A 21,686-nucleotide genomic window follows, 5' to 3' on the forward strand; every position below is an offset into this window, starting at 1 on the left:
CACACACACACACACACACACACACACACACACACACACAGGGAGGGAATGTAGTGTTTGTTTAATATTGTTTTAGGACTATGAACATTGAAAAAAGGTTTAGCCTATGGATTATGAAAACAACAAAAATAAATGGGAAAATGGGAGAGGAGAAATGACTAGAGACAGTGTTGTTTAACTCACTGACCATGACCCATGAGTTCTTCTTACCTTTGTTCAGTAGAAAAGTCTCCCTCTCTAAACACTATAGGTTGACACATAGACCGGTCACTCTTCATGGACACACAGCTGGGTACAGGGGAGGCTGGTCTCTCCTGCTTGATTGGGCTTCAACACAACAGAGACAATCATTACATCTCTCATATACTCTGAACTCAGATGGGGAAACAGAGGAAGAGTTTCATTCCAAAACGCTATATATCCATTTTCAGAAATGTTTGTAAATGATCTTCTATTTGTTTAAAGAAATTATCAAATAAATGGTTGTGTTTTCTCACTAGCTAATCATAGCAGGGGGTTGTTCAATGACAGACATGTGTTTGATTAAAATCGATCACTTAATGGCTTCATTTCAGAGAGACAAATGTTTTTTTTGCAAAATGCTATATATCTGCCTTACTCTCAGAGAAATAAGTAGTACTGCTAGGTTTTACACAGTCAAATGTAATAAATAACTAAATTTTTAATAAAGAAATGTACAAATGATACACTTGTGATATCAATATTTAAATATTGTAAAAATAATAATTCAATACAGAAATATGAGATCTGTATGTAAAACATTTACATTTGACATTTTAGTCATTTAGCAGATGTTTTTGTCCAGGGCCTGGTATCCCAAAAGCATTTTAAGGCCAAGTTCATCATTAGAACCTTCGTAGGAACATTGTTAAATCTCTGAGCTGTTTCCCAAAACCATAGTTATTAACGTTGCACTTGAAAACGCTCATATTCTAACACCTGCCTCAGACCACATGTAGAACAGCCAACTGCATCGTTAGATGCTTTTTTGCCCTCCCACGTCACTTTATACACAGAAGATCTCCGCTAAACATAGAATCACATGGTTTATCCATCTCTCTGTGACCACCGATAAATTCAGAACAAAGTTGACTACAAATACAAAGTTGCCAATGTCTTTGCAATTGATTCAAACAAGGGACGTATAAAAATGTGCTTCAAATGAAAACCGAGATGACTGCATTAAAATATAAACAGTAGGCTATAGGCCTATTTCAATCATATTGGTATATATTCAATGTTCAATATATTTAGTTTTATTTTGCTACTTGTAGGCTACTGTCTGTAATTTGTCTCAATATATTTCATGATGTGTAGCCTAACATGTGCCCAATGATGTGCCGAATCTGTGATTTAGTGCATTTTTATTGTGTAAGCATGTCACGATCGTCTACGAAATGAGTGGACCAAGGCGCAGCGTGCGATACGAACATGACTTTAATTGGTAAAGTACACGAAACAAAACAAAACACGATCGTAAAGTCCACAGTGACAATGACTGACAAGGAACAAAAACCCACAAATACAAGGTGAAAACACACAGTTTAAATATGGCTCCCAATCAGAGATAACGAGCCGACAGCTGACACTCGTTACCTCCGATTGGGAGTCATTGACCAAACCAAGAAAACACAACCAAAGACAACCAACCAAAACACAACAAAACGAACACACCCTGGCTCAACATACAAAGTCCCGGAGCCAGAGCGTGACAGTACCCCCCCCTAAAGGCGCGGACTGCGACCGCGCCTCAAAAACCCCAAACAGGGGAGGGCTGGGTGGGTGTTGCTCCTCGGAGGCGGCTCCGGCTCCGGGCTTGACCACCACCCCTCTTCAATCCCCCCGTAGCGCCCCCGGTCCGATCTGACCCAGCTGGTAGGATCTGGACTGACGACGCACACACCTGGCTTGGCGCGTGAGGCAGGAACGGACCGGACCTGGCCGACGATACGCACCCTAGACTTGATGCGTGGATTCGGAACGGGCCTCACCAGGCTGACGACTCGCATCCCTGGCTTGGTGCGAGTAGCAGGAATGGGCTGGATCAGGCTGACGGCTCGCACCCTTGGCTTGGTGCGAGTAGCAGGGACGAGCTGAACCAGGCTGACGACTCGCACCCTTGGCTTGGTGCGAGTAGCAGGAACGGGCTGAACCAGGCTGACGACTCGCACCCTTGGCTTGGTGCGAGTAGCAGGAACGGGCTGGACCAGGCCGACGACTCGCACCCTTGGCTTGGTGCGAGTAGCAGGAACGGGCTGGACCAGGCCGACGACTCGTACCCCTGGCTTGGTGCGAGTAGCAGGAACGGGCTGAACCAGGCTGACGACTCGCACCCTTGGCTTGGTGCGAGTAGCAGGAACGGGCTGGACCAGGCCGATGACTCGCACCCCTGGCTTGGTGCGAGTAGCAGGAACAGGCTGGACCAGGCTGACGACTCGCACCCTTGTCTTGGTGCGAGTAGCAGGAACGGGCTGGACCAGGCTGGCGACTCGCACCCCTGGTTTGGTGCGAGTGGCAGGAACAGGCCGGGCTGGGCTGGCGACGCACACCGTAGGCTTCGTACGTGGAGCAGGAACAGGCCGGGCTGGGCTGGCGACGCACCCCGTAGGCTTGGTGCGTGGAGCAGGAACAGGCCGGGCTGGGCTGGCGACGCACCCCGTAGGCTTGGTGCGTGGAGCAGGAACAGGCCGGGCTGGGCTGGCGACGCACACCGTAGGCTTCTTACGTGGAGCAGGAACAGGCCGGGCTGGGCTGGCGACGCACACCGTAGGCTTTGTGCGTAAAGCAGGAACAGGCCGGGCTGGGCTGGCGACGCACACCGTAGGCTTTGTGCGTAAAGCAGGAACAGGCCTCACTGGACTGTGGAGACGGATAGGAGACCTGGAATGAAGAGCGGCCACAACCCGTCCCAGCTGGATGCCTACCTGCACACACTCTGTGTGAGGCATCCGCACAGGACGTACAGGGCTGTGTACCCGTACCGACATGACAGCACGTGATACTGGAGCAGGATATCCGGGACCGCGGAGAGGCACAGGAGACCACGAGCGTTGAGCCGGCACACTCCGTCCTGGCTGCATACCCCCCTTCGCACGACACGTGCGGGGTGCTCGCACAGGACGTACAGGACTGTGCCGGACCACTCGTGGCACCGTACACTGCTCCGCATACCGCGGAACCTGCCCCGTCCCACGCTGCCATGCCTGAGTACGGGAAGTTGGTTCCGCTCTCCATCCCGGCCTCGCCAACCCGTCTTCTGGCCCCCAAAACCCGGTGGCCTCCTCTCCACAATGCCCTGTGGCAGCCTCCTGCTGCCCAGCCGCCCAAGCCATGTGCCCCTCCCCAAAAAATTTTTGGGGTTGCCTCTCGTCCTTCCGACGATGGCCCTGCTGACGCCGTTGCTCCTCTCCATCCTGGGTCTCCCCCTTCATCGCCCTCCGGTACCGGACGGCCTCCTCCTCGGTAATCTGCCCCCAACCGAGGAGGACATCTACCAGAGTCACCTCCTGCCTGTGTTCCTGGACACGCTGCTTGGTCCTTTGGTGGTGGGTTTTTCTGTCACGATCGTCTACGAAATGAGTGGACCAAGGCGCAGCGTGCGATACGAACATGACTTTAATTGGTAAAGTACACGAAACAAAACAAAACACGATCGTAAAGTCCACAGTGACAATGACTGACAAGGAACAAAAACCCACAAATACAAGGTGAAAACACACAGTTTAAATATGGCTCCCAATCAGAGATAACGAGCCGACAGCTGACACTCGTTACCTCCGATTGGGAGTCATTGACCAAACCAAGAAAACACAACCAAAGACAACCAACCAAAACACAATAAAACGAACACACCCTGGCTCAACATACAAAGTCCCGGAGCCAGAGCGTGACAAAGCATTAGAATAAACTACCTCAATATTTGCAGCCGTAGGTAGTAATATCTTTCTAGAAGCTGATCCGTGGTCAGTATTGTGAAATAATTATAATGTTAAGGAAAGATTTTAATGGAGAAAACTGATCCGAGAGCAGCGCTCCCCTTCTTTCGATCCTATCAGTATCGATACATGCTCCACCGGACGTGATACCTTGTCATGCTGCTGATCCAGTTTATGCTGGTCTGCCTGCGGATATGGAACTCTGACCTGTTCACCGAACGTGCGACCTTGTCCCGAACCTGCTGTTTCGACCCTCTCTCTCTCTCTCTCTACCACACCTGCTGTCTCGACCTCTGAATGCTCAGCTATGAAAAGCCAACTGACATTTACTCCTAAGGTGCTGATGTGTTGCACCCTCTATAACCACTGTGATTATTATTTGACCCTGCTGGTCATCTATGAACATTTGAAAATCTTGAAGAACGATCTGGCCTTAATGGCCATATCCTCTTATAATCTCCCCCAGCACAGCCAGAAGAGGACTGGCCACCCCTCAGAGCCTGGTTCCTCTCTAGGTTTCTTCCTAGGTTCCTGCCTTTCTAGGGAGTTTTTCCTAGCCACCGTGCTTCTACATCTGCATTGCATGCTCTTTGGGGTTTTAGACTGGGTTTCTATATAAGCACTTTGTGACAACTGCTGATGTAAAAAAATATATAATTGCGGTACGCATATGAAGCAGACCAGGCCAGGGTTTAGGGTTTGAGAAGTCAAAGAAGTAAAAATGACTTCCTTAGTTGTTAGTAAAAAAAAAGTTTACTCAGCATTCTTGGTTAAGGGCTCGTAAGTAAGCATTTCACAGTAAGGTCTACACCTGTTGTATTAGGAGCATGTGACAAATCTAATTTGGTTGATTGATTTGTTAATTTTATAAATGTTCTGTCTTTAGTAGTTGAACACATTATTACTTCAACCTCGTGAAAGTGACAAACTGACACGTTTTCATGTTAGTCAAAAACAACTTTATATGGAAGGAGTGCCTTTGATTTGACGGCCTGCACATGCGCAGTTTGGCGTGAGACGACCGTTCGGCGTGAGACAACTGCTTGACCTGATGACATGTTTTTACGCATGACCTTCAAAATAAATTAAATGAAATTGTATTTGTCACATGCGCCGAATACAACAGTGGTACACTTTACCGTGAAATGCTTACTTACGAGCCCTTTCCCAACAATTTAGTTAAAAAGTAACAAAAATTAGCTAAATAAAAAAGGAAATAGTAACACAATAAAATAACACTAATGAGGCTATAAAGAGTACCAGTACTGAGTCAATGTCCAGGGGTACCAGGTAGTTGAGGTAATAACTAGACTCTATACAAGGAGTACCAGTACTGAGTCAATGTACAGGGTACCAGGTAGTTGAGGTAATAACTAGACTATATACAAGGAGTACCAGTACTGAGTCAATGTCCAGGGTACCAGGTAGTTGAGGTAATAACTAGACTATATACAAGGAGTACCAGAACTTAGTCAATGTTCAGGGGCACCAGGTAGTTGAGGTAATAACTAGACTATATACAAGGAGTACCAGAACTTAGTCAATGTGCAGGGGTACCAGGTAGTTGAGGTAATATGTACATGTAGGTAGGGGTAAAAGTGACTAGGCAATCAGGATAGAGATTACATCTCCTCATCCAGGGAGTGCACACACACACACACACACACACACACACACTCACTGACAGACACACACACACACACACACACACACACACACACACACACACACACACACACACACAGGGAGGGAATGTTGTGTTAGTTTAATATTGTTTTAGGACTATGAAAATGGAAAAAAGGATTAGCCTATGGATTATGAAAACAATAAAAAGAAATGAGAAATGGGAGAGGAGAAATGACTAGAGACAGTGTTGTTTAACTCACTGACCATGACCCATGAGTTCTTCTTACCTTTGTTCAGTAGAAAAGTCTCCCTCTCTAAACACTATAGGAGGCTATAGTGTTTAGAGAGGGAGACTTCTCTCTACATGAACAACAGCTGTAAGAAGCACTCAGCTGGGTCACTGCTCAGTGGAGCTTCAACACACAAACACTGTCTCTCATCTACTCTGAGCTCAGATGGGGAAACAAGAGTTTCATTCCAAAACGCTATATATCCATTTTCTGAAATGTTGGTAAATTTGCTTTTATTGTTTAAAGAAATGATTAAACCACTACAAGGCTTTATAAAGGCGTCTAAAGTGGGTAATTTCCACTTTAAAATGTCAGACTTGATTTTCCCTGAGGAAAAATGTATGAACCCCTACAGAAAATATCCCTTAACTATAATCCACCTAAAAATACACATTTGCTATTGCTGCAGGATTATGTTGCTGCTGTGAGAAACAGGGTCAAATTAAGATATGGCATCTGTAAATGCATTCATCTTAAGGTAGCTAGGTGAGACAACCACGTATCACAGACAAATATACAGGATACGAACAATACATTCCAGCTAAACAATGGTTTTAAATCACATCTCAAATCTACAATAGTTATATTGAAGGTACCTATTAGTAATAATTTCTGATGAAAAATCACAAATGTGATTTTCTTTTCTCCTATATAGCATTTTCTAATATAAATTCTTAAACAATATTTTCAGCTCACCTCTTAGTTTTGGTGTCATGTTCCCCAGAGAGACTCATTTTAGAGGCAGGGCCCCCCTCCTCTCTCTCCCCAGAGAGACTCATTTTAGACTACTGACCCCTAAACAGAGATGCAGCATGTTGGTTGTCGTTAACACAGTGACAACTAATTATTGAATGTACATTATTCTCTTTTACTCATGATCTCTTAGAAATAAAACAGTTTACTAACAGACACATCCAAACAGTCAGGTTATTTAATGCAATTACTTTCTCTAGCCCAATGACTACTCAAAACCCGCCCACAAGGCCTGAAAACTAGGCCAAAACATAGCCCCTGATTGGCCTACATCTTATTTCAGATAGCCTCCAGTAGCCTGGGCAACATGTAGGCAAGATGTAAGGTGAATGATTTAGCAGCTTGCTTAGTTCAAATTGACAGATTAATTTATTTGACATGAACAGCAAGACGATGTTGAGGTAGGAAGTGCTTCTGTTGCCCAGTAGCCTGCTGGAATAGGCTACTGAGGATGGGGTCGTAATTTCAATCACTGTATTAAATATTAATAATATGGATATGAACTGAATAGGCCTATGCTTGTCAACAACAGCCAGGTTATTTTTATACCTGTAGTCTAATCTGGCTGACTGTTACCTTCAATCTAATGCATTCTAACATCTGATCAGCAATTGAACTGTGATCATGGTGACACTTGATAACTTCCAATTGAATTAACTAAACACGGCCATTATTAATTACATAATAACACAAGGCTACAACAACAATAAACTGAAGTTAAAGGCTATTTATTACATCTGTTTGCCAGCTCCAGGTTGGCTACACAAGTGGCACAAAATGATTTGCAACGACTCCAGTCATTTCAACATATTTATAGTATAAAATGGCAGGCTACAGTAGCCTAGACAGGCATAACAATGAATAGGCTACTTGATGGCCAACAGATCTATCATTCTCCACATTTAATGTCAGTTTCATTGTGGAGTTTTTCTCATAACAAAAGCACATGATGGAGTTCCATAACTTCCATTTTCAAAATTTACACTCACGAAACCCAAGACCTGAGCATGTGTAAAAACCTTCGCATGATATGGTTTTCCATAAGCAAAGTCGACATTAGAATGCAGTTTAAACCACCTCCGACAGAATGTATCTAACGTGCTCTAGAGCGCCTAAAGTAGTTTTCCTGTGATTTGTCGCCTTATTTCTTGATGTGCATCAGTTCTACAGCGTTAATATGTTTCATGGAATAAGGGTTGTAAAATAGGTGTCTCCATTATGACAATGATAATGGCCTACCTGATAACACATAGACCTACTGATTAGTTTCCACTTTGAAAACTGCTGTCTGTCAGCAACTCAGCTCAAGTAGCAGTTCTACTAACTAGTAATATCTCATTCCAGGTATTCATTCTCTTACTCTGTCTTTTAGAATAGACTATTGTTCAGATTATTGTTCAGAAATACTTACTTTATTTTTCAATTCTCTCCATATACTGTTTTCTGATCTGTCATCTCAAAATGGATCCTATACAAAATAAACATTTATTTTCAGTTTCAGCTCAGCCGTCTCCCTACCCTGATAATCAAGTGTTTTATTGGTATATTCCACTAGATGGCAGTAAACCACTGCTGTAACTAGACTTTACAACACCATGTGTTTGGTTTCCTGGTCCTGCTGACTCATACTACATTTACATTTTAGTCATTTAGCAGAAGCTCTTATCCACTTACTTCCAGTTGGTCCTGCTGTAACTAGACTTTACAACACCATGTGTTTGGTTTCTTGGTCCTGGTGACTCATACAACATTTACATTTTAATCATTTAGCAGAAGCTCTTATCCAGAGCGACTTCCAGTTGGTTCTGGTGACTCCTGGGACCTTATTCATAAAGGCAGTGTCTCAGAGGAGGAGTGTTGATCTAGGATCAGGTCCCCCCTGTCCATTTAATCTGTTTCATTATGATCTAAAAGGCTAAACTGATCCCAGATCAGTACTCCTACTCTTTATGAATACTGTCACAGGTGACTCTTCAAGATGAGGCTCATGATTTATAAGTTATATACTTTTTTATCTTTACAGAAATGGTCTTTATTTAAACCAAGGAAGTTTGAGTTAGTAGCGATGATTTTGCATCTGTCAGATGCTGTAAACCTATGTGATTGGATGTTATAGACCCCCATCTGGACAATTTATTTCCCCATGCTGTAGCCCTCACCAACTGGCCATCTGGTCCATAGAGACTAAAGGACTATACACTCTATGCTGCTCACCACATCAAGCCATCTCTGAACTGTACACTACCATCTGGCCCATAGAGACTAAAGGACTATACACTCTATGCTGCTCACCACATCAAGCCATCTCTGAACTGTACACTACCATCTGGCCCATAGAGACTAAAGGACTATACACTCTATGCTGCACACCACATCAAGCCATCTCTGAACTGTACACTACCATCTGGCCCATAGAGACTAAAGGACTATACACTCTATGCTGCTCACCACATCAAGCCATCTCTGAACTGTACACTACCATCTGGTCCATAGAGACTAAAGGACTATACACTCTATGCTGCTCACCACATCAAGCCATCTCTGAACTGTACACTAAATAATATGAGACATGGGGAAGGTATTGGGAAGGTTGAAAGATAACAGTGAATATGAGACATGGGGGAAGGTATTGGGAAGGTTGAAAGATAACAGTGAATATGAGACATGGGGGAAGGTATTGGGAAGGTTGAAAGATAACAGTGAATATGAGACATGGGGAAGGTATTGGGAAGGTAGAAAGATAACAGTGAATATGAGACATGGGGGAAGGTATTGGTAAGGTTGAAAGATAACAGTGAATATGAGACATGGGGAAGGTATTGGGAAGGTTTAAAGATAACAGTGAATATGAGACATGGGGAAGGTATTGGGAAGGTTGAAAGATAACAGTGAATATGAGACATGGGGAAGGTATTGGGAAGGTAGAAAGATAACAGTGAATATGAGACATGGGGGAAGGTATTGGGAAGGTAGAAAGATAACATTGAATTTCTCCCAAGTATCTCAAACAGGAAGTTAAATTAGTCACAAGGTTGTGCTAACTAAAGAAGTGTTGCAAAAGCCTTTCCACCCTACTCTTCCCCATCAGTCTCAAGAACACAACCTGTGGTTTAATGTAGATACATGTAGATACAACAGAAACAAGATGTGATACTATCTACTTCTCTTTTACCAGAACAGAGACATTTCCCAGAGGAGGCTGGTGGGAAGAGCTATAGGAGGAAGGGTTCATTTTTATGGCTAAAATTGAATAAATAAATTACGTGTTTGATACCGTTCCATTTATTCCATTCCAGTCTTTACAATGAATTTAAAAAACGACCTTTAAAGGTCCATTGCAGCCGTAAAAATAATTTAAGATCATATGTGAAAATTGTGCATTTCGAAAAATATAAAGTTAAAAAGTTATCCTCGAAGACCTAATTTAAAAGTTTAAACATTTTAAAACCAGTGATTTTCAAACATAATCAGATTTGCAGTGGTGTGGGGAGGAATAAAATCCCCTCCATTGGCCTGGAAACTAGAAACTCACTGCAGGTGGAAATCACTGGGTTTACTCCATTGGGCCGGAAACTAGAAACTCACTGCAGGTGGAAATCACTGGGTTTACTCCATTGGGCCGGAAACTAGAAACTCACTGCAGGTGGAAATCACTGGGTTTACTCCATTGGACTGGAAACTAGAAACTCACTGCAGGTGGAAATCACTGGGTTTACTCCATTGGGCTGGAAACTAGAAACTCACTGCAGGTGGAAATCACTGGGTTTACTCCATTGGACTGGAAACTAGAAACTCACTGCAGGTGGAAATCACTGGGTTTACTCCATTGGACTGGAAACTAGAAACTCACTGCAGGTGGAAATCACTGGGTTTACTCCATTGGACTGGAAACTAGAAACTCACTGCAGCTGAAAATCACAGGTTTTACTTTTATGTCACATTTTGTAAAGACTTTTCTTCTTGTCTTTTTAACTACAGATCATAGAAACGTGCTGTTTTCACAAATATAGACACTGTTTTGGTGCTGGAGAGGATGAATATGAGGTTGAAAAGTTGCGGAATTGCCTTTTAACACTAGAATCAGACCCCAAATAAACCTATGTCCTGCTCCCTGACTTTTCCTCAATGTTTGTATTTTACACTGCTCATTTGTCAGAATTTTAAAATCACAAATAGAAAAGTATTCTATGCCTTGTTACCCGTTTTTGTTTGTTTTTATACCCGTTTTTTAACCTATTCCCAATTTAATCCGCTGTAGGACGTTGGTACCCAGCCAGGCACTAATGACTCTCTCTTTCCTCACTGAATGAATGACAAATGGATGAATGGGAGATAATTGTGCACGTTACTTCATAAATTAATTTAAATTAGGCTTAACTGAATGATAAGGAGGGTGAAGAGGTTGATTTAATTTAGAAAGACAATAGTGTAATGATGAGTTTGTGTTATGCCTGTTTATCAGCAGCAAATCATTTGACCGCATCTTGCAGGTTGATACCATTCTGTTTTACATTTTACTTTGTAAAAATAAGCTCTTATGGGACTGTTTTATTTACTGTAACTCTATTACTAATCAAATGTATTGTGGGAAATGAAAACATGCTATGTGTTGCAGTCAACACAATCTCACACTCAATCCGTGCAAATATGCACAAAAACGTTTTGAGCAGATTTTGTGCGTATTTGTGCATTTTTGTGTGGCTTAATTCTTGTGAAAATACACATTTTGGTACGACTTAATTCATAGGAAAATACATTTTTGGGGGGCGAATTAAGCCACACAAAAACGCACAAAATCTGCTAAAATACTTTTTGTACATATTTGTTCGAATTGAGTGTGAGAATGTGTTGCAAAACATATGCCTTTAGAATAATGCAAAACATATCATTGACTCTACCTAAACTAATTTCACACATAATAAGAGTTAGCCTATAGACCAGATGAAATTGACAATAGTCTGTAATTGACAGATGCAGGGAAAAGAGCATCTCTTTATCAAATCCTCCTTCAGAGTCACATGCAGGTAAAACATTGTGATTTCTATATAGTGCTGTATCTGAAAGAGCATATTCTGCAGTTTCTATGACACTTACCTTTATCAAATAACTCTCAACATTCAAGAGGTGAAGCTCTATTTCCAAATGTCACTTTTTTCACCAACATCCCTGCTGTTCATTCATTTAGCACATGACCACTCTATTGCCAGCATTGCTCTGGCTACTAAGCAACAACTAGTAACATAATATTCTGTCGTCAATGGATGAATGGCCAATAGAAACCAGATAGAAACTGATAATGGTGCAAGTGACTTCTGTTTTGGTTAGCCGCCGATGTCGAAACCAACTTGCTCAGTGTCTTTCCATATCTGGGGAAAGATTAAACCAGACCAGCGGGTGAGAGACTGTCTGAGACTGTGGTTTTGAGACACGTGAGCCCAAATAAAAGACACAATGTCAAGACAGCAGGTCCTGCTCTCCCTCTTCCCCAAGCACCACAGCTCCCACTGGGGAAAAAGACACAATGTCAAGACAGCAGGTCCTGCTCTCCCTCTTCCCCAAGAACCACAGCTCCCACTGGGGAAAAATACACAATGTCAAGACAGCAGGTCCTGTTCTCCCTCTTCCCCAAGCACCACAGCTCCCACTGGGGAAAAATACACAATGTCAAGACAGCAGGTCCTGTTCTCCCTCTTCCCCAAGAACCACAGCTCCCACTGGGGAAAAATACACAATGTCAAGACAGCAGGTCCTGTTCTCCCTCTTCCCCAAGAACCACAGCTCCCACTGGGGAAAAAGGAGACACAATGTCAAGTAAGTAAGAGCGGACGGAAAAAGTCTCATAAAACTGTGTGCAGGGCAACCGATTTGTTTGTGGGGCTTGCTCACACAAAGCCCCGAAACTATGTGCTGACTGTGGACCTGAACCATAAAGAGAAGACGTGATTGGTTCATGTGTAAAGGCGCGGTACAGTGTCTGATACAAGTAACAAATGATTGTTTTTATAACTTGTCATGAATATATTTCCACAAAAATGTATTTATGCAATTAATCCTTTATAATTGTTAATGCACTGGTGCTTTTGTTTAGGAAGACAGCAAATCATTTCACCTGAACACCTGGCTAGTTATATTATTATTATTATACTTTTTTCATTTGTACTTTGTCAAAATAAACTGTAAATCCACTGGGGAAAAAGACAACTTTATTAAATTATATTTTCTAGGTGGAAGGTTTACCCTGTGTATGAGATTAAAATGTATCAGCTGATGATTAGGATTGTTAGATGAACCCACTAAGTTCCTGATGAACTCAACTGGTGAGCCTCTTTAGCAGCTAGTTCCATGGACACACTGATTTCAATGTCCTTTGCCAAGGTCAGATGACTTTCAGTCAACAGTCTCTTTTGTGTAGCTTCACTCCGTAGCCCACATACTAGTCTGTCTCTAATGATGTCATTTAGAACAGCATTAAACTCAGTGTTCTGGTAGTTTCTTTAATGCAGCAGCAAACATTGTTACTGATTCTCCCTCTTCCTGAAGTCTCCTGTGGAACCTGAACCTTTCAGCATTAACTAGTGGTTCTGGTGAAAAATGTCCTTCAAGTATCTCCACAATATCCCCATACGTCTTATTACCTGTTCTGACTGGCTGTAGCAGGCTGCCTAGTAAATTAAATGTATTTGGCACCATTACACTAAAACATGTCGGCACAATGTTGTCCTCATCCATATCATTTACAAGAACAAACTATTCAAACCGTTCTGTATATGAGCTCCACTGTTCAATACTTTCATCAAACTGTCCAATGTTTCCAACAATTCCAGCCATTTTTCGTTTCTCAATAAGCTCCTGATTGTCACTCACTTCAATATTGTCCTCAACCACAGCAATATTTTCCTCAGTCACGTGATCTTCATTCACTTCACTCACTGACGTTTCCTCCTAAATTCGCTCATTTAGCAGATTTAATTAAAAGGTTTGTCTTCACAGTTGAATAAATGTCCTATCCTTTAATCACTGTATATTCCTCCTTTTTAATCACGTTGTTTTCCCGCTCCGATGTCCGTCTCGAGTCCTTTTCTGCCGTCCATGACGATGTTAACTCCAGTGGTGGAAAAAGTACCCAATTGTCATACCTGAGTAAAAGTAAAGATACCTTAATAGAAAATGACTCAACTAAAAGTGAAAGTCACCCAGTAAAATTCTACTTGAGTAAAAGTCTAACAGTATTTGGTTTTATATATATTAAGTATCAAAAATAAATGGAATTGCTAAAATATACTAAACTATCAAAAGTAAAAGTACAAGTATAAATCATTTCAAATTCCTTACATAAAGCAAACCAGACGATTTTCTTGTTTTTAAAATGTACGTTCATCCAGAGGCACACTCCAGCACTCAGACAATTTACAAACGAAGCATTTGTGTTTAGTGAGTCTGCCAGATCAGAGGCAGTAGGGATGTTCTCTTGATAAGTGCGTGAATTGGACCATTTTCTGTCCTGCTAAGCATTCAAAATGTAACAAGTACTTTTGGGTGTCAGGGAAAATGTATGGAGTAAAAAGTACATTCTTTTCTTTAGGAATGTAGTGAAGTAAAAGTAAAAGTAGTCAAAAATATAAATAGTAAAGTCAAGTACAGATACCCCCAAAAAACTACTTAAGTAGTACTTTAAAGTATTTTTACTTAAGTACTTTACACCACTGGTTAACTCTCTTTCTTAGCTAGCTCGACTATGCACTTGCCTCTGCTATCAATACACTGTGCTAACATTAGCCTACACTGGACCACAGAAAATAACAGTTTTAAACAGTTGTAAAAACTCACTTCTTCCAGACAGAATAGTTCCTGTAGATTCAGACTTACTCATCGCCAATCTTTTGTTATGTCTCGTGGGTTTCATAACCACGTCTGTATAACAATTCAATAATGATGAGACAGGAGACAGGAATCAGATCAACCATTTATCTGGAACGTGATCATCTCAACACATACAAACCCCCATGATGCTCTGCAGCACAATCCCAATATACAACAAATACATAGATAAGTAAATGGACACTAAACAAAACTCATAGAGGAATTTAAATGTTCAGTTGTAGAAAGTAGGGCCATGGGATAGGGTCAGAAAGGTCAGTATGTTTGATAACTGGTTACAGAGGTGACATAACAAGCATAAGGTCCATTATAACACAGTGAAGTAGAGGTGGGAGCTAAAAGCAGACATGGACAGTGAGACGGTGTGAGGAGGTCAGGGGTGAAACACTAGATCAGGACAGGTAGAAATGGCAGGGCTGGAAATAGACACAGAGACACATTCTGATCATGGCTCAGACCTGACCTGAGACACCCAAACAGAAGATGCCATAGCAAAGTCCTGTCCAGTAGGCTATATGGGATTTCCTTTCATCAAAATCCAACACATGGAAATGTTTCAAATGTGTGTGTGTGTGTCCAGTGTGTGTGTGTCCAGCGTATGTGTGTGTGTCCAGTGTGTGCGTCCAGTGTGTGTGAGTGTGTGTGTCCAGTGTGTGTGAGTGTGTGTGTGTGTGTGTAGGTGTGTATGTGTGTATGTCCAGTGTGTGTGTCCAGTGTGTGTGTGTGTGTCAAGTGTGTGTGTGTGTCCTGTGTGTGTGTGTGTCAGGTGTGTGTGTGTCAGGTGTGTGTGTGTGTGTGTCCAGTGTGTGTGTGTGTGTCCAGTGTGTGTGTCCTGTGTGTCCAGTGTGTGTGTGTGTCAGGTGTGTGTTTGTCCAGTGTGTATGTGTGTGTGTCGTGTGTGTGTGTGTCCAGTGTGTATGTGTGTGGGTCCAGTGTGAGTGTGTGTGTGTCCAGTGTGTGTGCGTCCCCAGCGTATGTTTGTGTGTCCAGTGTGTGTGTCAAGTGTGTGTGTGTTTGTGTGTGTCCAGTGTGTGTGAGTGTGTGTGTCCAGTGTGTGTGTCCAGTGTGTGTGTGTGTCCTGTGTGTGTGTGTGTCCTGTGTGTGTGTGTCCTGTGTGTGTGTGTCCAGTGTGTGTGAGTGTGTGTGTCCAGTGTGTGTGTGTGTGTGTCCTGTGTGTGTGTCCTGTGTGTGTATGTGTGTCAGGTTTGTGTGTGTGTGTCCAGTGTGTGTGTGTGTCCTGTGTGTGTGTGTGTGTCCAGTGTGTGTGTTTCCAGTGTGTATGTGTGTGTGTCCAGTGTGTATGAGTGTGTGTCCTGTGTGTGTGTGTGTCAGGTGTGTGTGTGTCCAGTGTGTGTGTGTGTGTGTGTGTTTGTCCACTGTGTGTGTGTGTGTGTGTCAAGTGTGTGTGTCCAGTGTGTGTGTGTCCAGTGTGTGTGTGTCCTCTGTGTGTGTGTGTGTGTGTCCAGTGTGTGTGTGTCCAGTGTGTGTGTGTGTCCATTGTGTGTGTGTTTGTCCAGTGTGTGTCCAGTGTGTGTGTGTGTGATCAGTGTGTGTGTGTCCAGTGTGTGTTTGTCCGGTGTGTGTGTGTTCAATGTGTTTGTTCAGTGTGTGTGTGTGTGTGTGTGTGTGTGTGTGTGTGTGTGTGTGTGTACAGTGTGTGTGTGTGTTCAGTATGTGTGTGTGTGTGTGTCCAGTGTTTGTGTGTGTCCAGTGTGTGTCAGTGTGTGTGTCCAGTGTGTGTGTGTGTTCAGTATGTGTGTGTGTGTGTCCCCAGTGTTTGTGTATGTCCAGTGTGTGTGTGTGTCCAGTGTGTGTGTGTGTCCAGTGTGTGTGTGTGTGTGTCCAGTGTGTGTGTGTGTGTCTCCAGTGTGTGTGTGTGTGTGTCAGTGTGTGTGTGTGTCCAGTGTGAGTGTGTGTGTGTGTGTGTGTACAGTGTCCAGTGTGTGTGTGTCCAGTATGTATTTAACATAGGGTTATTAAACATTAACATGGTTATTATTTACAGGGACACTGAGTCCCCATCATACCAAACCCTAAACCCTGGATAGAGGGGCTCAGTGAATGTGGAGTGGAATGTGTTCAGGTGGGTCAGTGTGTCAGAGGAGACTCTGTAGAAGGACAGAGTGCCGGCTGGCCAGTCCAGATACACTCCTACTCTGTGGGAGCTGGAGGAGGGGACGTCTATGGTAGTCAGATTATTATTGTGCCAGGCAGAGTAACTGTTGTCAGAGCAGAACAGACTCCAGGACTTGCCATTACATCCAATCAGACAGTCATCACCCCATCCTCTCCTGCTGATTCCTTTATATGCCACTCCTATATCAGCCCCACTCCCACTCCACTCTACCTCCCAGTAACAGCGCCCAGTCAGACCCTCTCTACACAGCACCTGTCTCCTGTCCTCAAATCTCTCTGGGTGATCAGGATACGGCTGCTCCTCTCTCCTACATGTCACCTTTCTGTTCTCCTCAGACAGAGAGAGGAATCTGTTTACTGTGTTTGGGTCCAGTGTGAGATCACAGACATCTGATGGATGAAACCAGACACAATATTAGAAATCATCATCATTCACATTAGAATGTTAACTCACTTTTCACTAATTCATTTAATGTAGATGTTTCTAGGTATCAAAAGGAGAAGTTAAGGTAACTTGAGACTTGCTGAATGATCATATGTTATACTGTATTGTAATATAAAACACACTTATTCCCATTAATCACACACACACACACACACACACACACACACACACACACACACACACACACACACACACACACACACACACACACACACACACACACACACACACACACATCCTGAATGCATGCATGAACACACACTGGACACACACACATCTTCATGCATGAACACACACACACATTTCTAAAGTAACACGAACACGCCACACACACACACACACAGACACACACATTGTCAAAGCAACTCTTTGTAAACTTTGGTGTCCCTGATTTGTGCTTCTGTAGAACTACAGCTGATATTTAATATGACCAAGTAAGTAATGATGGTGGTCTTTGACTTTGACTTCACTTGAATTAAGACTTATTCTTAGTCATATTCTTCACAGCAGTCAACACTCACATTTTCTAAGTCCAGGTTTCATTGTGTTCTCTCCACCATGTTCCACACTGTAGCGGTAAGCAGAAGAACAGACAGTCATTGAGGGATACACCTGAACTCTCACACACACACACACACACACACACACACACACACACACACACACACACACACACACACACACACACACACACACACACACACACACAGTCAGCATATAACTTTGTCCAAGTGTATGTGTGTGTGTGTGTCCAGTGTTTGTGTCCTGTGTGTGTCCTTTTTGTGTGGGTATTTGTTCAGTGTGTGTGTGTGTGTGTACAGTGTGTGTGTGGGGCCAGTGTGTGTCCTTTTTGTGTATGTGTCCAGTGTGTGTGTGTGTGTCCAGTGTGTGTGTGTCCAGTGTGTGTCCAGTGTGTGTCCAGTGTGTGTCCTTTTTGTGTATGTGTCCAGTGTGTGTGTGTGTGTCAAGTGTGTGTGTGTGTGTGTGTCCAGTGTGTGTGTGTCCAGTGTGTGTGTGTCCAGTGTGTGTCCAGTGTGTGTGTGTCCAGTGTGTGTGTGTCCAGTGTGTGTGTGTCCAGTGTGTGTGTGCGTGTGTCCAGTGTGTGTGTGTCCAGTGTGTGTGTGTCCAGTGTGTGTGTGCGTGTGTCCAGTGTGTGTGTGTCCAGTGTGTGTCCAGTGTGTGTGTGTCCAGTGTGTGTGTGTCCAGTGTGTGTGTGTCCAGTGTGTGTCCAGTGTGTGTGTGTCCAGTGTGTGTGTGTCCAGTGTGTGTGTGTCCAGTGTGTGTGTGCGTGTGTCCAGTGTGTGTGTGTCCAGTGTGTGTCCAGTGTGTGTGTGTCCAGTGTGTGTGTGTCCAGTGTGTGTCCAGTGTGTGTTCAGTGTGTGTGTGTGTGTGTCCAGTGTGTGTGTGTGTGTCCAGTGTGTGTGTGTGTGTCCAGCGTGTGTGTTTGTGTGATCGTGTGTCCAGAGTGCGTGTATGTCCAGTGTGTGTCCTTTTTGTGTATGTGTCCAGTGTGTGTGTGTGTGTCCAGTGTGTGTGTGCGTGTGTCCAGTGTGTGTGTGTCCAGTGTTTGTGTGTGTGTGTGTGTGTGCGTGTGTGTGTGTGTCCAGTGTGTGTGTGTGTGTCCAGCGTGTGTGAGTGTGTGTGTCTAGTGTGTTTTTTCCAATGTGTGTGTGTGTGTGTGTGTCCAGTGTGTTTTTTTTTCTCCAATTTTGTGTGTGTCCAGTGTGTTAGTGTGTGTGTGTCCAGTGTGTGTGTGTGTGTGTGTGTCCATTTGTGTGTATGTGTGTCCAGTGTGTGTTTGTGTGTGTCCAGTGTGAGTGTGTGTGTGTGTGTCCAGTGTGTGTGTGTGTGTGTGTCCAGTGTGTGTGTGTGTCCAGTGTGTGTGTGTGTGTTTGTCCAGTGTGTGTGTGTGTCCAGTGTGTGTGTGTGTGTCCAGTGTGTGTGTGTGTGTCTCCAGTGTGAGTGTGTGTGTGTGATCCAGTGTGTGTGTGTGTGTGTGTTTTTGTCCAGTGTGTGTTTCCAGTGTGTGTGTTTCTCCAGTGTGTGTGTGTGTCCAATGTGTGTGTGTTTTCAGTGTGTGTGTGTCCAGTGTGTGTGTGTATCCAGTGTGTGTGTGTGTGTGTGTATGTGTCCAGTGTGTGTGTGTGTGTGTCCAGTGTTTGTGTGTGTGTCCAGTGTGTGTCCAGTGTTTGTGTATGTGTGTGTGTGTGTCCAGTGTGAGTGTGTTTCCAGTGTGTGTTTGTGTGTGTGTGAGTGTGTTTGTCCAGTGTGTGTATGTGTCCCGTGTGTGTGTGTGTGTGTGTCCAGTGTGTGTGTGTGCGTGTGTCCAGTGTGTGTGTGTGTGTGTGTCCAGTGTTTGTGTGTGTCAAGGATGTGTGTGTGTGTGTGTGTCCAGCGTGTGTGTGTGTGTCCAGTGTTTTTTTTCTCTCCAGTTTTCCAGTGTGAGTGAGTGTGTGTGGGTCCAGTGTGTATGTGTGTGTGTGTGTGTGTGTGTGTGTCCAGTGTGTTTGTGTGTGTCCATTGTGTGTGTGTGTGTCCAGTTTGAGTGTGTGTGTGTGTGTCCAGTGTGAGTGTGTGTGTGTGTGTCCAGTGTGTTTGTGTTTCCGGTGTGTGTGTGTGTGTTTGTCCAGTGTGAATGTGTGTGTGTGTGTCCGTGTGAGTGTGTGTGTGTGTCCACTGTGTGCGTGTGTCTGTGTCCTTTGTTTGTATGTGTCCAGTGTGTGTGTGTCCAGTTAGTGTCCAGTGTGTGTGTGTGTCTAGTGTGTGTGTTCAGTGTGTGTGTCCAGTGTGTGTGTGTGTAAGTGCCCAGTGTGTGTGTCCAGTGTGTGTGTGTGTGTGTGTCCAGTGTGAGTGTGTGTGTGTGTCCGTGTGAGTGTGTGTGTGTCCAGTTTGTGTGTGTGTGCCCAGTGTGTCTGTCCAGTGTGTATGTGTTTCCTTTTTGTGTGTGTGTGGGGCCACTGTGTGTGTGTGTGTGTGTGTGTGTGTGTGTGTGCGTGTGTGTGTGTGTGTGTGTGTGTGTCTGTGTCCTTTGTGTCCAGTGTGTGTTTGTCCAGTGTGTGTGTGTTTCCAGTCTGTGTGTGTCCAGTGTGTTTGTGTGTGTGATACACTGATACACGTGCACACATACACACTGGACACACACACACACACACACAGGACACACACACACACACGGTCAGCATATAACTTAGTCCATGTGGTGGTCAGAATGTTTGTCTTAACTAGCCTGATAACTCCAACATGTCTGATATGAACATTGACATAAACCCTCTACATACTTGAGTTTCTCCAGTCTGCAGTGTGGATCCTCCAGTCCAGCAGAGAGCAGTCTGACTCCTGAGTCTCCTGGGTGATTGTAGCTCAGGTCCAGCTCTCTCAGGTGTGAGGGGTTTGACTTCAGAGCTGAGACCAGAGAAGCACATCCTTCCTCTGTAACCAGACAGCCTGACAGCCTGCAAAGAGTCAAATCATATTAAAACCACACTGCTATTCTTTAGTGGTGAAAATAGTGGCAGTATATTTTTTCAACATATTCAGATATATTAGTGTCCTGAAACCTGCCATATCTATTCATAAATTAACGAATGTTTCATTATTAGAAATGATCATATATTGATTGTAGAGAGAAACATGTATAGTACAAATATTTGAGTAGACTGACCAGAGCAGTTTAAAAAGCAGTATCAGTCAAAAGACAGACAGTGAGGTATCAGATTTAGATTATATTGAGTATACAGTCCACACCATATCTATTTTGACAGTGAAGCTAACATTTTAAATGTGGCTCTATACTCCAGCATTTTGGATTTGAGATCAGATGTTTGATATGAGGTGACAGTATATAATGTCACCTTTTATTTGAGGGTATTTTAATACATATCTGTTTCACCGTTTAGAAATGAAAGCACTTTATGTATCTAGTCCCCCCATTTGAAGAAGTCATAAGTATTCTGACCAATTCACTTATAGTGTATTAAAGTAGTCAAAAGTTGAGTATTTGGTTGTAAACTCGTTGGTTGCATTTGCAGTTTGTTTTGGTTGTGTTTTGGGTTATGTTTTGCCCAACAGTAACTGAATGGTGGATGATGACTGGAGTAATTTTCTGTCTAAGTGAGTAGATAACATGTTTCTAAACACTACTAAATTAATCCTGATGATGACATGATTAAGAAAAATCATGAATGAATCATGAATTATAATGAGTGAGAAAGTTACAGAGGCTACAACAAAACATGCTAACCTCTCACCATTACCAATAACAGAGGGGGTATGATCCTTGTTCCTCTGTAACTTTCTCATTCATCATCATTCACGATTCATTCATGATTATTCATAATCATGGTAGCATCCACATGAATGTAGAAGTGTTCAGAAACATATTCTATTCTTACTGACAATACAAGTGAAGTGACTCCAAAATGACAGGACATTATTCACCATTCAGTTTCTATTGGGAAAAACATCATCCAAAACACAACCAAGACAAACTGCAAATGCATTCAACAAGTTTGTAGAATCACAAGCTTGATATAATCACTACACGCAAAGAATATTGGACCTAACACTTTTACATATTTTTATTTTTTATTTAACTAGGCAAGT

At 43.3% G+C, this 21,686-nt stretch overlaps 1 protein-coding gene and 1 long non-coding RNA gene across 2 annotated transcripts in view; both read right to left on the reverse strand.

Moving 5' to 3' along the window:
• Positions 1–21,686, reverse strand: part of LOC311118765 — a 68,957-nt gene that overhangs the window by 241 nt on the left and 47,030 nt on the right. Inside the window, exon 2 of the long non-coding RNA XR_014611854.1 lies at positions 211–327. This is a non-coding gene — a long non-coding RNA (uncharacterized lncRNA). The remainder of the gene's footprint in view (positions 1–210; positions 328–21,686) is intronic.
• On the reverse strand, positions 16,338–17,033 carry LOC311118763 (stonustoxin subunit beta-like; the record flags this gene model as incomplete). The annotated part of the gene is made up of 1 exon (XM_084193544.1): positions 16,338–17,033. A coding segment is annotated over one exon (531 nt), but the record flags the coding sequence as incomplete, so codon positions are not given.

The sequence above is a fragment of the Coregonus lavaretus genome (genome assembly GCF_964263955.1).
Source record: "Coregonus lavaretus genome assembly, contig: HAP1_SCAFFOLD_725, whole genome shotgun sequence".
Taxonomy (NCBI): Eukaryota; Metazoa; Chordata; class Actinopteri; order Salmoniformes; family Salmonidae; genus Coregonus; species Coregonus lavaretus.